The sequence below is a fragment of the Lutjanus erythropterus genome, chromosome 7 (assembly GCF_056507025.1).
Source record: "Lutjanus erythropterus isolate fLutEry1 chromosome 7, fLutEry1.hap2, whole genome shotgun sequence".
Taxonomy (NCBI): Eukaryota; Metazoa; Chordata; class Actinopteri; order Lutjaniformes; family Lutjanidae; genus Lutjanus; species Lutjanus erythropterus.
Window position 1 is genome coordinate 16,838,469 of NC_139323.1, and position 13,031 is coordinate 16,851,499.

The 13,031-nt window shown below is 39.1% G+C and overlaps 1 protein-coding gene across 1 annotated transcript in view; it reads right to left on the reverse strand.

Moving 5' to 3' along the window:
* Positions 1-251: 251 nt before the first annotated feature.
* The window catches only part of ell (elongation factor RNA polymerase II), a 46,011-nt gene continuing 33,231 nt past the window's right edge, over positions 252-13,031 (reverse strand). Inside the window, exons 7-12 of the mRNA XM_084722959.1 lie at positions 8,619-8,688; positions 5,042-5,663; positions 4,558-4,624; positions 3,280-3,451; positions 3,086-3,130; positions 252-2,992 (exon numbers count right to left, since the gene is read on the reverse strand). Coding sequence (XP_084579085.1) covers positions 2,888-2,992; positions 3,086-3,130; positions 3,280-3,451; positions 4,558-4,624; positions 5,042-5,663; positions 8,619-8,688 — 1,081 coding nt within the window. The 3' untranslated portion in view covers positions 252-2,887. The remainder of the gene's footprint in view (positions 2,993-3,085; positions 3,131-3,279; positions 3,452-4,557; positions 4,625-5,041; positions 5,664-8,618; positions 8,689-13,031) is intronic.

Sequence of the window (13,031 nt, forward strand, 5' to 3'; positions counted from 1 at the left end):
TTAGGCTGTGGAATAAATGAGACAGTCGAGAACAACACCTTGGGCTTTAAGAAAGAGTGATCAGCATTTTTTACCATTTCATGGACAAAACAGCTTATCAATTAATCAAGAAAATGACAGATTAATCAGTAATAAAAAAGAATCATTAGTTGCAGCCCTAATTAATTCCAATCGGGCTTAATAAACCAAATCGTTGTCTATGCAGCAACAACTTCTAAAACTTCATGACAATAATGGACAGCGACAACTGGTTCAGAATTTCACAAATAAGAATTTTAAAGAATTTTATTGAAACAAAGATCAATTTCAGTCCCAGTCCCTTATGGTTTTCAAAAAGCGTGCTTTGGGTTTTAGCGCCAACATTTCATGACTGTTCTCCAAAGCCCTCTTTGCTTATACAGCAGCATGTATATACTCAGAGAAAAGAAAAAAAAAAACCTATACAACAGGTCATTTTGGCACAATCAACTCATACAACGGTACTCCTGTGCTGGCATATCGTTACTTTGACACACTTGTTGGTGTGTTTACTGATGAACTCGTTCACAATGGATTTTGACCGTAATAAGAGGTGTAATACAGTAATCATGTCAGAATGCTTTTAGAAAACAAGGTACAGTAAGAATGGTGAAAAGTGTCTTTCTTGGTAAAGGTTGCAGTACTGGGCGATGCTGAGTGTTGATTCTGGTAAAAAAGACTTTCACCTTTACAAACTTTACGTCCCCTCGCCCAGACATCATCAAGTCCCAGATCCAGCCTCAGTCTAGACCCAGCAGCATGGCTGTGATGAGTCTCGGAGCCTTGATGTAGTGTTTGCATTAGGAGAGTGATAATCTGAAACCTGGCGTTACATTTAAACACTTGAGCCCAGTCATGCAAAATCCCATCTGGAGCAAAGGACAGAAACACTGAGAGAGTTTCCACTGGATGATAAATTAGGACAAAAGACATGATGATAACAGGAAGTAGAGAATACTGTGACATGTTCCTTTGCCAACATTTGGTAGAGCGTTTTGTTTCATCCCACTCCGTAAGCACTTTGGTATACATGCTGGTCAGAGCCATGTCGAATTGATAACACACCGTTTCAGTCAGACTAGGCCTTTGCTTGGATTTTTGATATCCTTGGGCAGTTTTTTTTCAAGTAAAGATATAAAGACTGTTCATTGTAACACATTCATAAAGCATGCACTCTGATGGACAAAGAGAAAAGTCATTTGGACAAAAACCCCGGGTAACAGCAAGATCAGGAGAAAAAAGTGCTGATTTTTCATATTCACATAAAAAGATCAATATAAGAAATGCTCGACTTGCTCGTTCATTGGGTTAAGTTCTGATACAGCATTTCTAATTTGTCTACAGAATCCGTCGAGCGGATCCGTCTTTGACGAGACGCTTCTCGGAGCGGAGAGCTGATCCAGGAAATAGATTTCAGGTCAACCTCAGCAAATATCTGACATCACATTTGAAAAAGGCAAAAACTGGTCGCAGGCGGGAGGCCTCCACCTGGAGGATGATCAAGGATGGCTTCATCTTAACAGTCGTCTCGATGGACTATTGTGTGGGTCGATGAGCAGACAAAACAAAGAATTTGATCCTTTTAAAGACACTGTAAACACTATATTAGCAAAACTAAAAAGGTGACAATAATCGTAACTTAACTTAGGAGATATCAGATCTGTGGCTCAACCAAATTTTTTGAACATTTCGATGAAAAAAGATGAAAAAAAGAAAAAGCCTGCAGATCTACTTCTCCCGTCTGCATCATTTTACAATTAGAGGATCTTCTGAAGCATGATGAAGAGTACAACTGGCTATGAACTCCTCAGGTAACCTTGAATCATTCTATTGCTACAAAAGCTGTCATGACCCCAACCTGGAAAGACAACCAATTAAGAGCTAAATCTAGTTTTTCACTGATAGGATATGATGAACCATAATTAAGGATCACTGCTATAAACCATGAAAAAGCACTGCAGCTTGAGTGCGGAGACCGTGTGCAAAGAATATCTGCAGCTCAAGAGTGAGTGGACACTTTCACATATGTCCCCCGTTAAGACATCTGCACATGAATTTAGAAAAGAGAAGCCAAGCGCACAAACCTGCGTCTGACTCTGTGCATTTAGAGGCATTGTTCTGATTTAATCAACAGTAATATCTGCATCTCTTTAAAAGAGAAAAAAAAAATTGACGCCAACAGATTGACAATTAGATGGGCAAGGCAGCTTCTGAATAAAATACTGGCTGACATTCAAGATGCAAGGACAGAAAATAAGAGACAGCTTTTAAGTACTGATATTGAGGAGTGTAAAACAGACTCAGTCCCCAAGTTAAGTGTCAAAAATAAATAAAAAGAAAAACTGAGATAAATTCAACATCACAACCATTCGATTCAGTATATGGGGAAATTCACTTAAGTTTTCTTTACTCAAAAACAAATTAAGTTGCATTTGGCGCACAATCTGCAGTTTTCATCCCAGTTCCCCCCTCCCCCCCTTCCCTCCAGTTTCAAAAGCAGGAAAGATTAGTCGGATGTCTCCCAAGAAAAGTGGGACTCTTTGAGACCTCTGTGCACTATAAGCAGGGTGGGCTGTTGAGAAAAAAACAAAAGCCACACAGAATCTTTTTTTTTTCTGGATGCATTGTAACTACATAGATGGACCTGGCCACACCAGGCACAACCTCATCTTCCAAAAAGGAAAAAAAAGAAAAAGAAAGAAAAGATTGTGTGTCCTGCTTAGTCCTCACTAGAGCCTTTGGCCCCGATGAGGGGAATACTCCCTTCATGGCATGAGAATTTTCTTTTTAGCACAAGCGGAATCCAGAGATTTCCTTTATCTGCTTGGTTTCCAGAGATAACAGGGAAACAAATGTCTAATAACTACTTTTAAAGTTGCTGTTGATCGTACTCGGCAATAAGTCTCTTTATATGTGCCAGTTTGTTGTGTAGATATTCACAGCGGTTCTTCTCTTGACTATAGTTTGGATTAGTCTGCAAGGGACATGAGAGAGCACAGTCACAATCTGATAATGTACTTGGAAACTTTATGCCATCAAAATCTGTTGTAGCAGGACTTCAACTTACCTTTTTTATTTTATGATACTCCTCAAGTATCTGATTGTGGATTGTCTGTTAGGAGAAGACACAAAAAAAGATAAAGAATATGAATGAAACTGATATACTACATAATGAATCAATAAAATAAAATAGGGTACTTTTTACTAAGTATACATTCCAACAAAAATAGCATTTTGTGCGTTTCCTTTTGGGGAATTCACCTTGTACTTGTCTGTGCCTTGTTGGAGCTGTTTGAGCTCATTGTCAAGCACAGTGAACTGCCGGGTGATACCCTCTATCCGAGCATGCAGACCCCGGTACTCACTGTACTCGGCATTGAAATCGTTTTTATACCTCTGACGCTGCTCCGGAGAGCCAATCACTGTGTACTTCCTAGGAGAGAAAGAAGTAATTAAAAAAAAAAGTTACCAAGTGTACATAAAAGTCTCTTCAGGAATTTAGTTCAAGTGAAAGGAACACTGGTCATTAGAAGGAGACTTAAGGAGAGGCACCAACACAAACCAATTAAATTTATCCCAGAGGGTGTCAAAGTCTAACACTGTGTGCCCCCCACCCTATGACAAATCAAGACAACTGCACTTCCTCATCAACTCCCACGCCACAACCCGTGTGGGCTTCAGATGGTTACAACTTCACCCCTGTATTTTAAGCCTATAATTTGGTAAATTGGGCCAATTAAAAGTATTACACAGTATATTTTAGTCAGCTGAATTAATCATCAGCAGTTCCTTTTTGCAGTGTACACATGCATGCACAGAAAATTTGATTACATTGATACTTGAAACAAACCCAACAGCTTGGAGACAGGACACATGGGGAAACTGTACATTTACTGTCACCAGACAACTTTGCTGATTGGAAACTCTTGTCTGCTCGGAGTGCACTCATTGGCACTCTCTTCTTCCATTTGTCTCTTTTGCTCACCTACACTTTTGTGTGCACGCATACACCCATGCACACACACGATTTTTATGTTAAAATCATATGCATCATGTTAATGGAAAAACAGATTAGGAATATTCACACAAACTGATGAAAACCTATTTTGAAATGCATGGACAGGTGGGATAAAAACTGTGTACATCATGTCTGCGTGTTCAGATTCAGCTGAGTTATAACTCTAAAACCCTAAATGGTGCAATTGGATTCAAAAATCGTATTACTTTTAAAAAATACCTTAATTTCCTCCATGAGCCATGTGTCACAGCCTCTGCTGCTGCTGCTGCAAACATTGATTATGTTGTTAAGTGGGCCATGATATGAAGACTAACTAACCTGTTGTTTTTAAAAAAACACAGCATGCACTTGTGCTTTTCACCTCACATCTCTTGCTCTCTGTACTCCCCTTCAGCTCTCCCATGTCCCCCTCGGACCGAAAACCTCTGATTTATTTCAATGGATTTCAGGAGGTTTCACTCTCTCGTAGGGAGCAGCACAGCTGTATAATCTATTAAGGCCTAAAATTGTTAAATACTCACAATAAATAGTCTGCCACCTCAGGTGATGATGAAGAAATACTGGTACTGTTGCACATCCCATTCAGATCTGAAACAAGATCACAGTTAGCAAAGATAACATATTCAGATTAATGTCCCTGCTTAAAACACACCACAAAAAGATAATTATTTCTAATTAGTTATTGTTTATCATCATCATCTCTTAAATGAGTAATCCTCTGAAGATGCTATCTGCCAGTTGGATTCACAGGTGTCTATTTGAGGTTATTGAGGCATAAAGCTGAACAGCAGGGGTCTCCATTCATTCAGTGAGTCACAGACTGATCACATGATGCAGCACCTACTCACAGTGATGACTAACTGGTGTCCATCTACATATTAAGTACTACTTTGATTCAGAAATCTTTTATCTCATGCAAGAGCTGTGAAACTGAATCAAGTAAACAAGACATTTTGAGCTGAAGAAGAAAAAGATGATGTGTGTTTGTGCATGTTTTGCTGTCACCTGTGCTTTTGTGTGGAATACTGTTGCTTTTGAGGTTTCCTGGGCTCATCTCACAGGCTCTGTTGGGCTCAGGCACACGCTCCTCACGAGTTTTCCTCTCCTTCTCCTTGTCGTGCTCCTTATCTCTCACCCTCTCCCTGTCTTTGCTCTTCTCCTTGTCTTTATGTTTTTTCGACTTCTTCCTGGACTTGTTGGTGCAGGATGAAGGGCTCTTGTCGCGAGGGCCCTCCAGGATTGTGTGTCCAGGAGATGATGTGCCGATACTGGGTGCGGTGAGCACCGTTGAGCCCGAGAAGAGAGAAGGAGGCTGGCTGAGCCGCTCCGACGCCGCCATTTCCTGAGAGTCACAGTCTCTCCCGTTGTGACTGGAATCGTTACTGACGTCCGACAGTGCTTCGAAAGGACGAGGGATGTCCAGCACGGGGAGCTGCTGGGAGCTAGACGTCATGCTGCTATCTGACATAGAAACCGCCACTCCTGCCTGTGCTCCACCTGCCTCTCCTCTCCCGTTGGAGGAGCTGAGCTTGCCATTGACTGGGGCTGTTGCAGCCTTGCTGGCGAGGTGCGATATCCTGGGCTTTTTGTTGGCAAGGGGGTCGATGAAGTCAGCAGCAGGCCGTTTCTGGCAGAGAAATACCACTTTTAGTAGAAGATAGGGTTCAATATGAATTCAATTCACCTCAGAGTGAGCGAGAGGACAACTGCAGTTCAGGTCAAAGCAAACAAAAATGATCTGAGCTCAAATGGAGTGTGCAGAGGAGAGGATGTAGCACAAGCAGATGGATGGAGACAGCAATGCAAAGAAAGAAGGACTACAAAGAAAGAGTTTTAGAAGATCTGTATTCTCAGTAGCATTGAGACTATAATGACTGTGCTTTTCACAATACCGGGGATTACATTAGAGATAGGCCTTGTTTGACACAGCCCACACTAATGTCTTTGGGAGTGGCTGACCCAGTCACTGTGTGTTGGCTGTTCCAACACAAGTACATTGAGGTTCTGAAACAACAACACAAAATACACAGCAGAGTTCTGTCCAAAGGCAGACCCTGGGAAAGTGGGAAAAACACAAAAATTCCCAAATACTGTATCTCTTTAACCCAATCAGACACGTTTAGGCTGTCCTATAGGATCTCTATAGAAGTCAACTTCTGTCAGTAATAAAAAAAAAAGTTGAAAGTATTAACTCATAATTTCAACTGTTTTTAATGTCATATCTATGACATTTATTAATAATTTTGTTCAAAGTTATCTCATATTTAGGACTTTCTCTCTCATAATTTGCTTTTTATAACTAACATGTTTTTTCACTTCAATTCACTGTGTGTCCCCTGAAACTGTTTGGAGCCTCCTGGGGAGCCTCCTGAAAACCTCTGCTTCAGACCATTTCCACACTATGCAATTTTGAAAATATTTTCCGCTTTGCTTTGGCCCGTCATCCATGCAAATCAGTTTATTTGCTTTTACACACAAAAACTGCGATATGAAAACATGGGGATTGCTGTGTGTCACTGTTGTCAAGAAGGCAAATTTCTGTGAAGACAAGATGAGATGACATCTGAAGTGGGACTGAGATCCACCATAGTCCTGCCTCAAATGATGGCTGTAATGCAAAATTAGATTTTTCTCCCTACCATAAGAGATTTCACCATTTGTTTCTGTATTCCAGCGTGACTGGAAAACTTTTTGAAAACAACTGGAAATGTTAGCTGGGACGGAAGTTATTTCAGACATGGTCTCGCCCTGTTTGCCTTGCAGCTCTGCCTGATCCATCACTCACCTATGTGCAGTTTACACACAGGTTTACCTGCTGTGGCACTCTTTTTATACCAGTGAATCTAAAAAAGAGCCTGGGGTTCTGTTTGCTTGTGTGTTTGCGTGCTGTATTTGCTGAGGGAGGGAATGGAAAGGAAGGGGCATACAGTAGGTGTCTGAGATGAGAAGAATCTGAGAGGAAGGAGCTATTAATATAACAGAGCTGCTCCTCCTCTCTCTACCTAATGGAAGTGTAAACAATGGATAAACTCAGGAGTCTGGACTGACCTAAAAAGAAAGCAGCAGGACAAAAAAAAAGTTTACCATGGGGGCTATTTGATTTAATAATAAAGCTTCAGTACTTATGCAACAATTGTATAGTTGTTTAAAAGTTCTTCAAGAGCTCATAACAACCATTAGTAAGTAAGGACTCAGTTCAGAAAACATGTACTGTAAAAACACTTTTCAATTCACTGAGGAGACAGAGGAAATACAAATCAGTTTGGAAAGAGCCAGAGAATTTAGAAAAAACACATCCTGGGAAATAACAAAAACCACCAGACTGCAGGGACAACCCAGTTAACAGACTGCAGTGTTTGGTAAACTGGTGGAAAAAAAATCCAATACACAGCTTTGGTTCTATTCCCCTGCCATTTCTACTGACACACACTGACAGCAAACACGCTCTGGTTAAAGATTAGCTAGACAGAGTGTATTTACACTCTACTGAATTAACATCTAAGTTTGATAATTTTATTTGTGTTTAGGCCAAAATTCAAGACTTTCAAATAATTGCACTGTGAGATCCCAAGGAAAAAAAAAAACGAGGCATTCCTACTTGGGTTATTTTATTTTAGAAATGCAGGATATTACTTGAAAAAACAGTATACAGTGTTGAAATTTGTTTACTTTTCACAAATCTGAAATTTAATGAGAATATCATCCATCACTAGCCACAGGGGAGGAGGAGTTATTTTACAAGTGGAAAAATGAAAGCAGCACTCAGACATCGGCTCAATCCCAATGTTCACACTCACAAACCCACAAACTTTGAGGCACATTCCCAGTAACTCCACGAGGGCTTATGGCTGTCCCACTGTCAAATCAAGTCCTTGAGGGCTCTCTCAGATATTGTGAGCCCTTTCTGTACACTTTCCGAAAGTCTACATTTCTGAAATCATTTGCCTCACTGTATCCCCGACAAGTCATAGCGCTGTGACATTTAACACAGGGTTATCAGAGGAACCCCAGAAGTCTTTAAAATAGTTTGTAGGTAACGACACCTCACCTTTTCTCCAGAACTGAATTATCTACTTAAACCACTCAATTTATTCGACAACAAAAGTAATGTGCCATCAAAACATTTCGAAACTTTTTTCCTTATTATGTTTTAATATTTTAATGTGATGTTTTTCTTACGTATTTTTGTCATTTAATTTGTTTGAATATTATCTTTCTGCTAATTAGAAAAACCAAAACAGTAATCAAACATAGAAGCAGCAACTAAAAGAAAAACTAAGTTAACATGTAAGTGAATGATGCCATTTTGACACAAACGAGTTAAGTCATTATTTGGTGATCTTGTTAACTCTGTAAGGCATGAAGACGTTCAAATCAGGAAGTTGGTGCTTTACATGCCTTGATGATGAGTAGTAGAATAGAAAACATACAATAACATATGATACACCACTAACTGCTGTCCCAATGTCATTCATACCATTTCTGGCTCTTGTAGCTTTTCACATTCAAGGTTCATTGGGATTGGGCCACAGAGAAGTGTGTGGCAGTGAGAGACAGGCAGGAGAGAGAACAGGAAGCTCACCTGAGAGGGTGAGCTGCTGGCCAGCTCTTTGGGTGGGCTCTCCAGTGGAGGGGCAGAGGTGTTCTGTTTCCTAAGAGAGTGAACATATGCAACACACACAGAGTGAAAAGTTTGATATAGTTTCTGCAGGATCTCAACTGTAAACTACATACCAACACCACAGAAACACTTCTTTATCTATCCAACAACCCATTGAAGTGATATAGCATTTCAAATAGATCTGAATGTTCTTCCAGAATAAGTGTTGATAATTTGCTTGACCAGACTCTTGGGAATAACATACCAAAGGCCATCATGAAATTTGTTACAAAATATATTTGCAGGAATTTAAGATCATAGAGCTCAAAAATACTTAACTATTCCAAGACGTGTCACTCGAGCAAAAACACCAAACTATAGCTGCCATTTCTTCAGTGACAAGCTAATTCTACAGCTGTATGAGCAGGACATTAAAAACAAGCTACAACTGTTGCTTTGTGAAGCTGAGTGGGTAGCTATGACAACAGAGCAAAGGAGGACCTACTTGACAGAGCAGGATTTTAATCATAACCACACACTTCATTTCCAAAAACGGGCAAAGCAAAATTTCAGTCATTAAATGTGTTTACAAGTATTCTAGCTGTTGAACAGTCTTTTTAGCATTTCTTTCAAATACATAATTATGCCGTAAGTATAATCTCACATTGCTTCATGTTTATTTAATGGTTGAACAATTTTGGCAGCTAGTTCAAGACAAGTGAGAAAGTGACATTTCACTCTACCATGACAAAGAGAAAGTGAAGAGAGAAAGAATATGGTTATGCAGCTCATTTTGGATATCGATGTTGTTTGGGAAGTTTGTCTGACAATATGCACAACACAAAGTTTACTACATGGTCACACAATAGGACTGGGGACATTGTGTGTTTGTTTTCACACCACTCTATCCCTGACCACCTCCACAAGAGCCTTCAGTAATTGTGCACAATTCACAACTGGATTTACAGATGTCCACTTCTGACAAAGTTCCTACACAATTCCAAAGTTACATTAAAGAACTTTTCAAGCATTTTCAAGCTTTTCCAGCACCTTACAGTTATTATAAATGTTATATTTATACAGATATTCTAAAAATTTAAATTTCACTTCCTTTTCACATTAAACAAGATAATATTGTGCTATAGACAACCAAAAGTATGCCTTGAGATGGCATTCTATAGAGGAAGGAATGCACATTATTAACGGTATGTCACTGGTGTCAGCAGATAAAGACTGTATAAATATGAGATATTACCAATGAAATATTGGTATTGGCCTGAAATGCCGATAATTCTGGCAATAAGATGCTGCTTGAATCATGCAAAGGCTTTTATGTCTGCAATGTGGAGGTTTTTTGAAGTGTGAACTGTCTAACTGTCTTAAGAGTCATGATCCTGATCATTACCACAAATTGGTAAAGAACAAAGAGAAAAACATCTGTACATTTTGAAAAGCAATGCATTTTATTTTGAAAAAGCATTGTATTTTATTATGAAAAGCATAGTATTTGATGTCTGCATCTGTCAGTGGGTCATCACGATAACAGTAGGCAGAATAATCAGTTAATTCTATAAAAGAGGCTTGATGTTGTCTGACATTATCTAAAAAGATATGTGCAGACATCTGTATCGGCAATCAGCCAAAATGAGTTGAAAAATAACGGCATAGTGGATATCTGCAAAAATCCAAACTCATGCATCCCTATATAGAGCAGTGAAAAATTAAAGGAAAAGCATAAAATGTTTCAAGTAAACTCCCATATAACCTGGCTGAGGTGATATCTGACTTATTTTATTTCTTTATCTTAAAAGTGAACCATTCAGTGAGGTTGTAATTCATGTTCAAAGTAATGCAATTACAATTTCAAGCACTTCATCCAAAATACAAGCACTTTTCAAACCATGAAAACACTACATTAAAATTCCTGTTGTGATCGTGTCAGCCAAGAACCATCTTAGGGCCCAGTGTGAACACAGACACAGACTGATTATGATGCACTAAACTCTGACCTCATCATGTACTGCATTCTGTACAGCACAAGTGTCAAACAAAAGGGCTATGACGATATACAGCTATCCAACTAAACAGTGCTTGGCCAACATTATAATCTGAAATATATAAGAACACTTTGCACATACAGAAATGCTGCTGCCACAGCTGATGACATTATCAGAAGGGGGCAGTTGGGTACACAAAGTGCTGTCAATGCCCCACCCAAGTTCAATCAGGGGGTGTGTGTATGTCTGAGTGTGTGTGAGTGTTTGTGTCTGTGGTAGAGACAGTCCGATACGCAGGCAGGAGCTACGAGTGAGACAGCAGGCCGGCCGATATGGCTGAACCTTGGACCCATGCCACCTCACACACAGATCAGCATGTGCTGGAACACTGTTGCATCATGTGCGTTCCAATCATGTTGCTGCGCTACTCCTGCGTGACTGACTGCATTAGCTCAAAACTCTGGAGAAGCTACGGAGTGGAGAGGTGGTGTTAGGTGGGAGGCTGTGGTTGTTAGTCAGCTGATAAACTCACAAACAGAGCTCAAAGTACAGTTTAAAAAAAGTAAAAAGATACACACAAACAGAATGTACGTGTGGATACACATGCATTAACATACAAAACAGCTAACTTAATCAAACTTTTTATGGAACTGTACCAGAGACTGTCATTATACTAATTATATTGTGATGTGTTTTTGTTCTCCATATATGTAGATATGGTGAAAAAAAAATACAAGAAACATATTTCAAAAGCCCCAAACAACACAAAACAAAAAGTGAGGCTGCACAATTAATTGAAATATTATCAAAATCACAATATAGCCAAATACAATATACAAACATTTACATAAGTTTCAATTTTTGGATAAAGAAATAATATGTGACAAATAAATTTGTAGGCCAGGGCATCTCTGCAGTACTACAGAACTGTATTATAATGCTTTTTCTTCTAGATGTAAGAAAACCTGTTTGTTTGGTATACTAGAAACAAGAAAATGTCACATCATCATGTTAAATTTTTTTTTCAGTCAAAATGAAAATTGGGATGCAAAAATGATCATTCCCACTAACTGTGAATTGTATCACAATATCAGTCAAAATAATCGAAATATGATTTTTTATAACCATATTTTGCAGCCCTACCATAAAGCCTATTGAGCTGACGGACAGTAAGCTGAGTCCAGCTCTGTGATCATTTATAAATATTAAAAAAATATGTCACTGTGATATTATGTAAATAACCTGCCAATATGCCAATTTAAGTTTCTGGTTGTATCTATTTAGCCTGCAAAATTATCTGTATTCAGATAGCTAGATAGACAGAACAAGCTACTTGAAATCTAGGATTTAAAAGGTACGTTTTTGCCACTTGTGAAAACTAAGAAAGTGGAGGGGAAAAAAACCAAAAGGTGCATTGTTTTACACATTTAAATTCTGAACTTTACTGGACATAGGATATGTAAATGTCTGACCCCTTGGCAATTTATGTTTTCAAATTGGGCCCTTTTAAAAAGTAATGGAATAGGCCTGCTGTAAAGTTACGTCAGTAGCAGTCTCAGTAAAGGCTGGATATTTCATGCATACATTGTATTTTGCAGGGTTATTGGATTGTACTGCATTATACCCTATGCATTCTTCTGGTCAGTCAGTATTAACACACTGGCTGCCTTCAGAGCTGAACCACAGGTAAAACTAAGCTTATCATGAATAGGAGCTATTCTTGAGTCCACTACGTAAACACAAACTGAGGACTGAGCATTGCTGCTTGCTCTATATATAGCCAGCTGGGAGCTTGCTTTTCCTTAGTGTCCCAGATCCTCAGAAACCAGATTTTTCCACTGGGAAGAAGGCCAGCAGCTCATGCTGTCAACAAATACAACACTTAGACCAAATTCAGTGTAGCATACAGAAATCTTTACAGGACACACCTGCCACTTTAACAAACACAAAATGTGGACTTAGACATCCATAATCCGTGATTTCAAGTTATAAAAGTCAATCCAAAATAGCCTAATATAGCCTTATCATATCTAATATACCATAACCGATTATATGCCAAGATATTAAAGGGAAAGATTTTGCACGCATACATTCCATTACGGAGAGACATTTCTCCACAATGTTTGGCAGCTCTATAATTCTTACATACTAGAGCCATTACCCTGCGGCCTCACTCTTGCCAAAGAGTCAACACAAACAGCAAAACAAGGTGCAGTTGGCAGGGTTAGAAATCCATACTTCACAATATTATGAATTGTTACTTGAGAAAAGTCTACACATGTAAGGAAAATCTATAGTACGTACACCAATCAGGCATAACATTATGACCACTGACAGATGAAGTGAATAACACTGATTATCTCGTCATCATGGCACCTGTTAGTGGGTGGGATATATT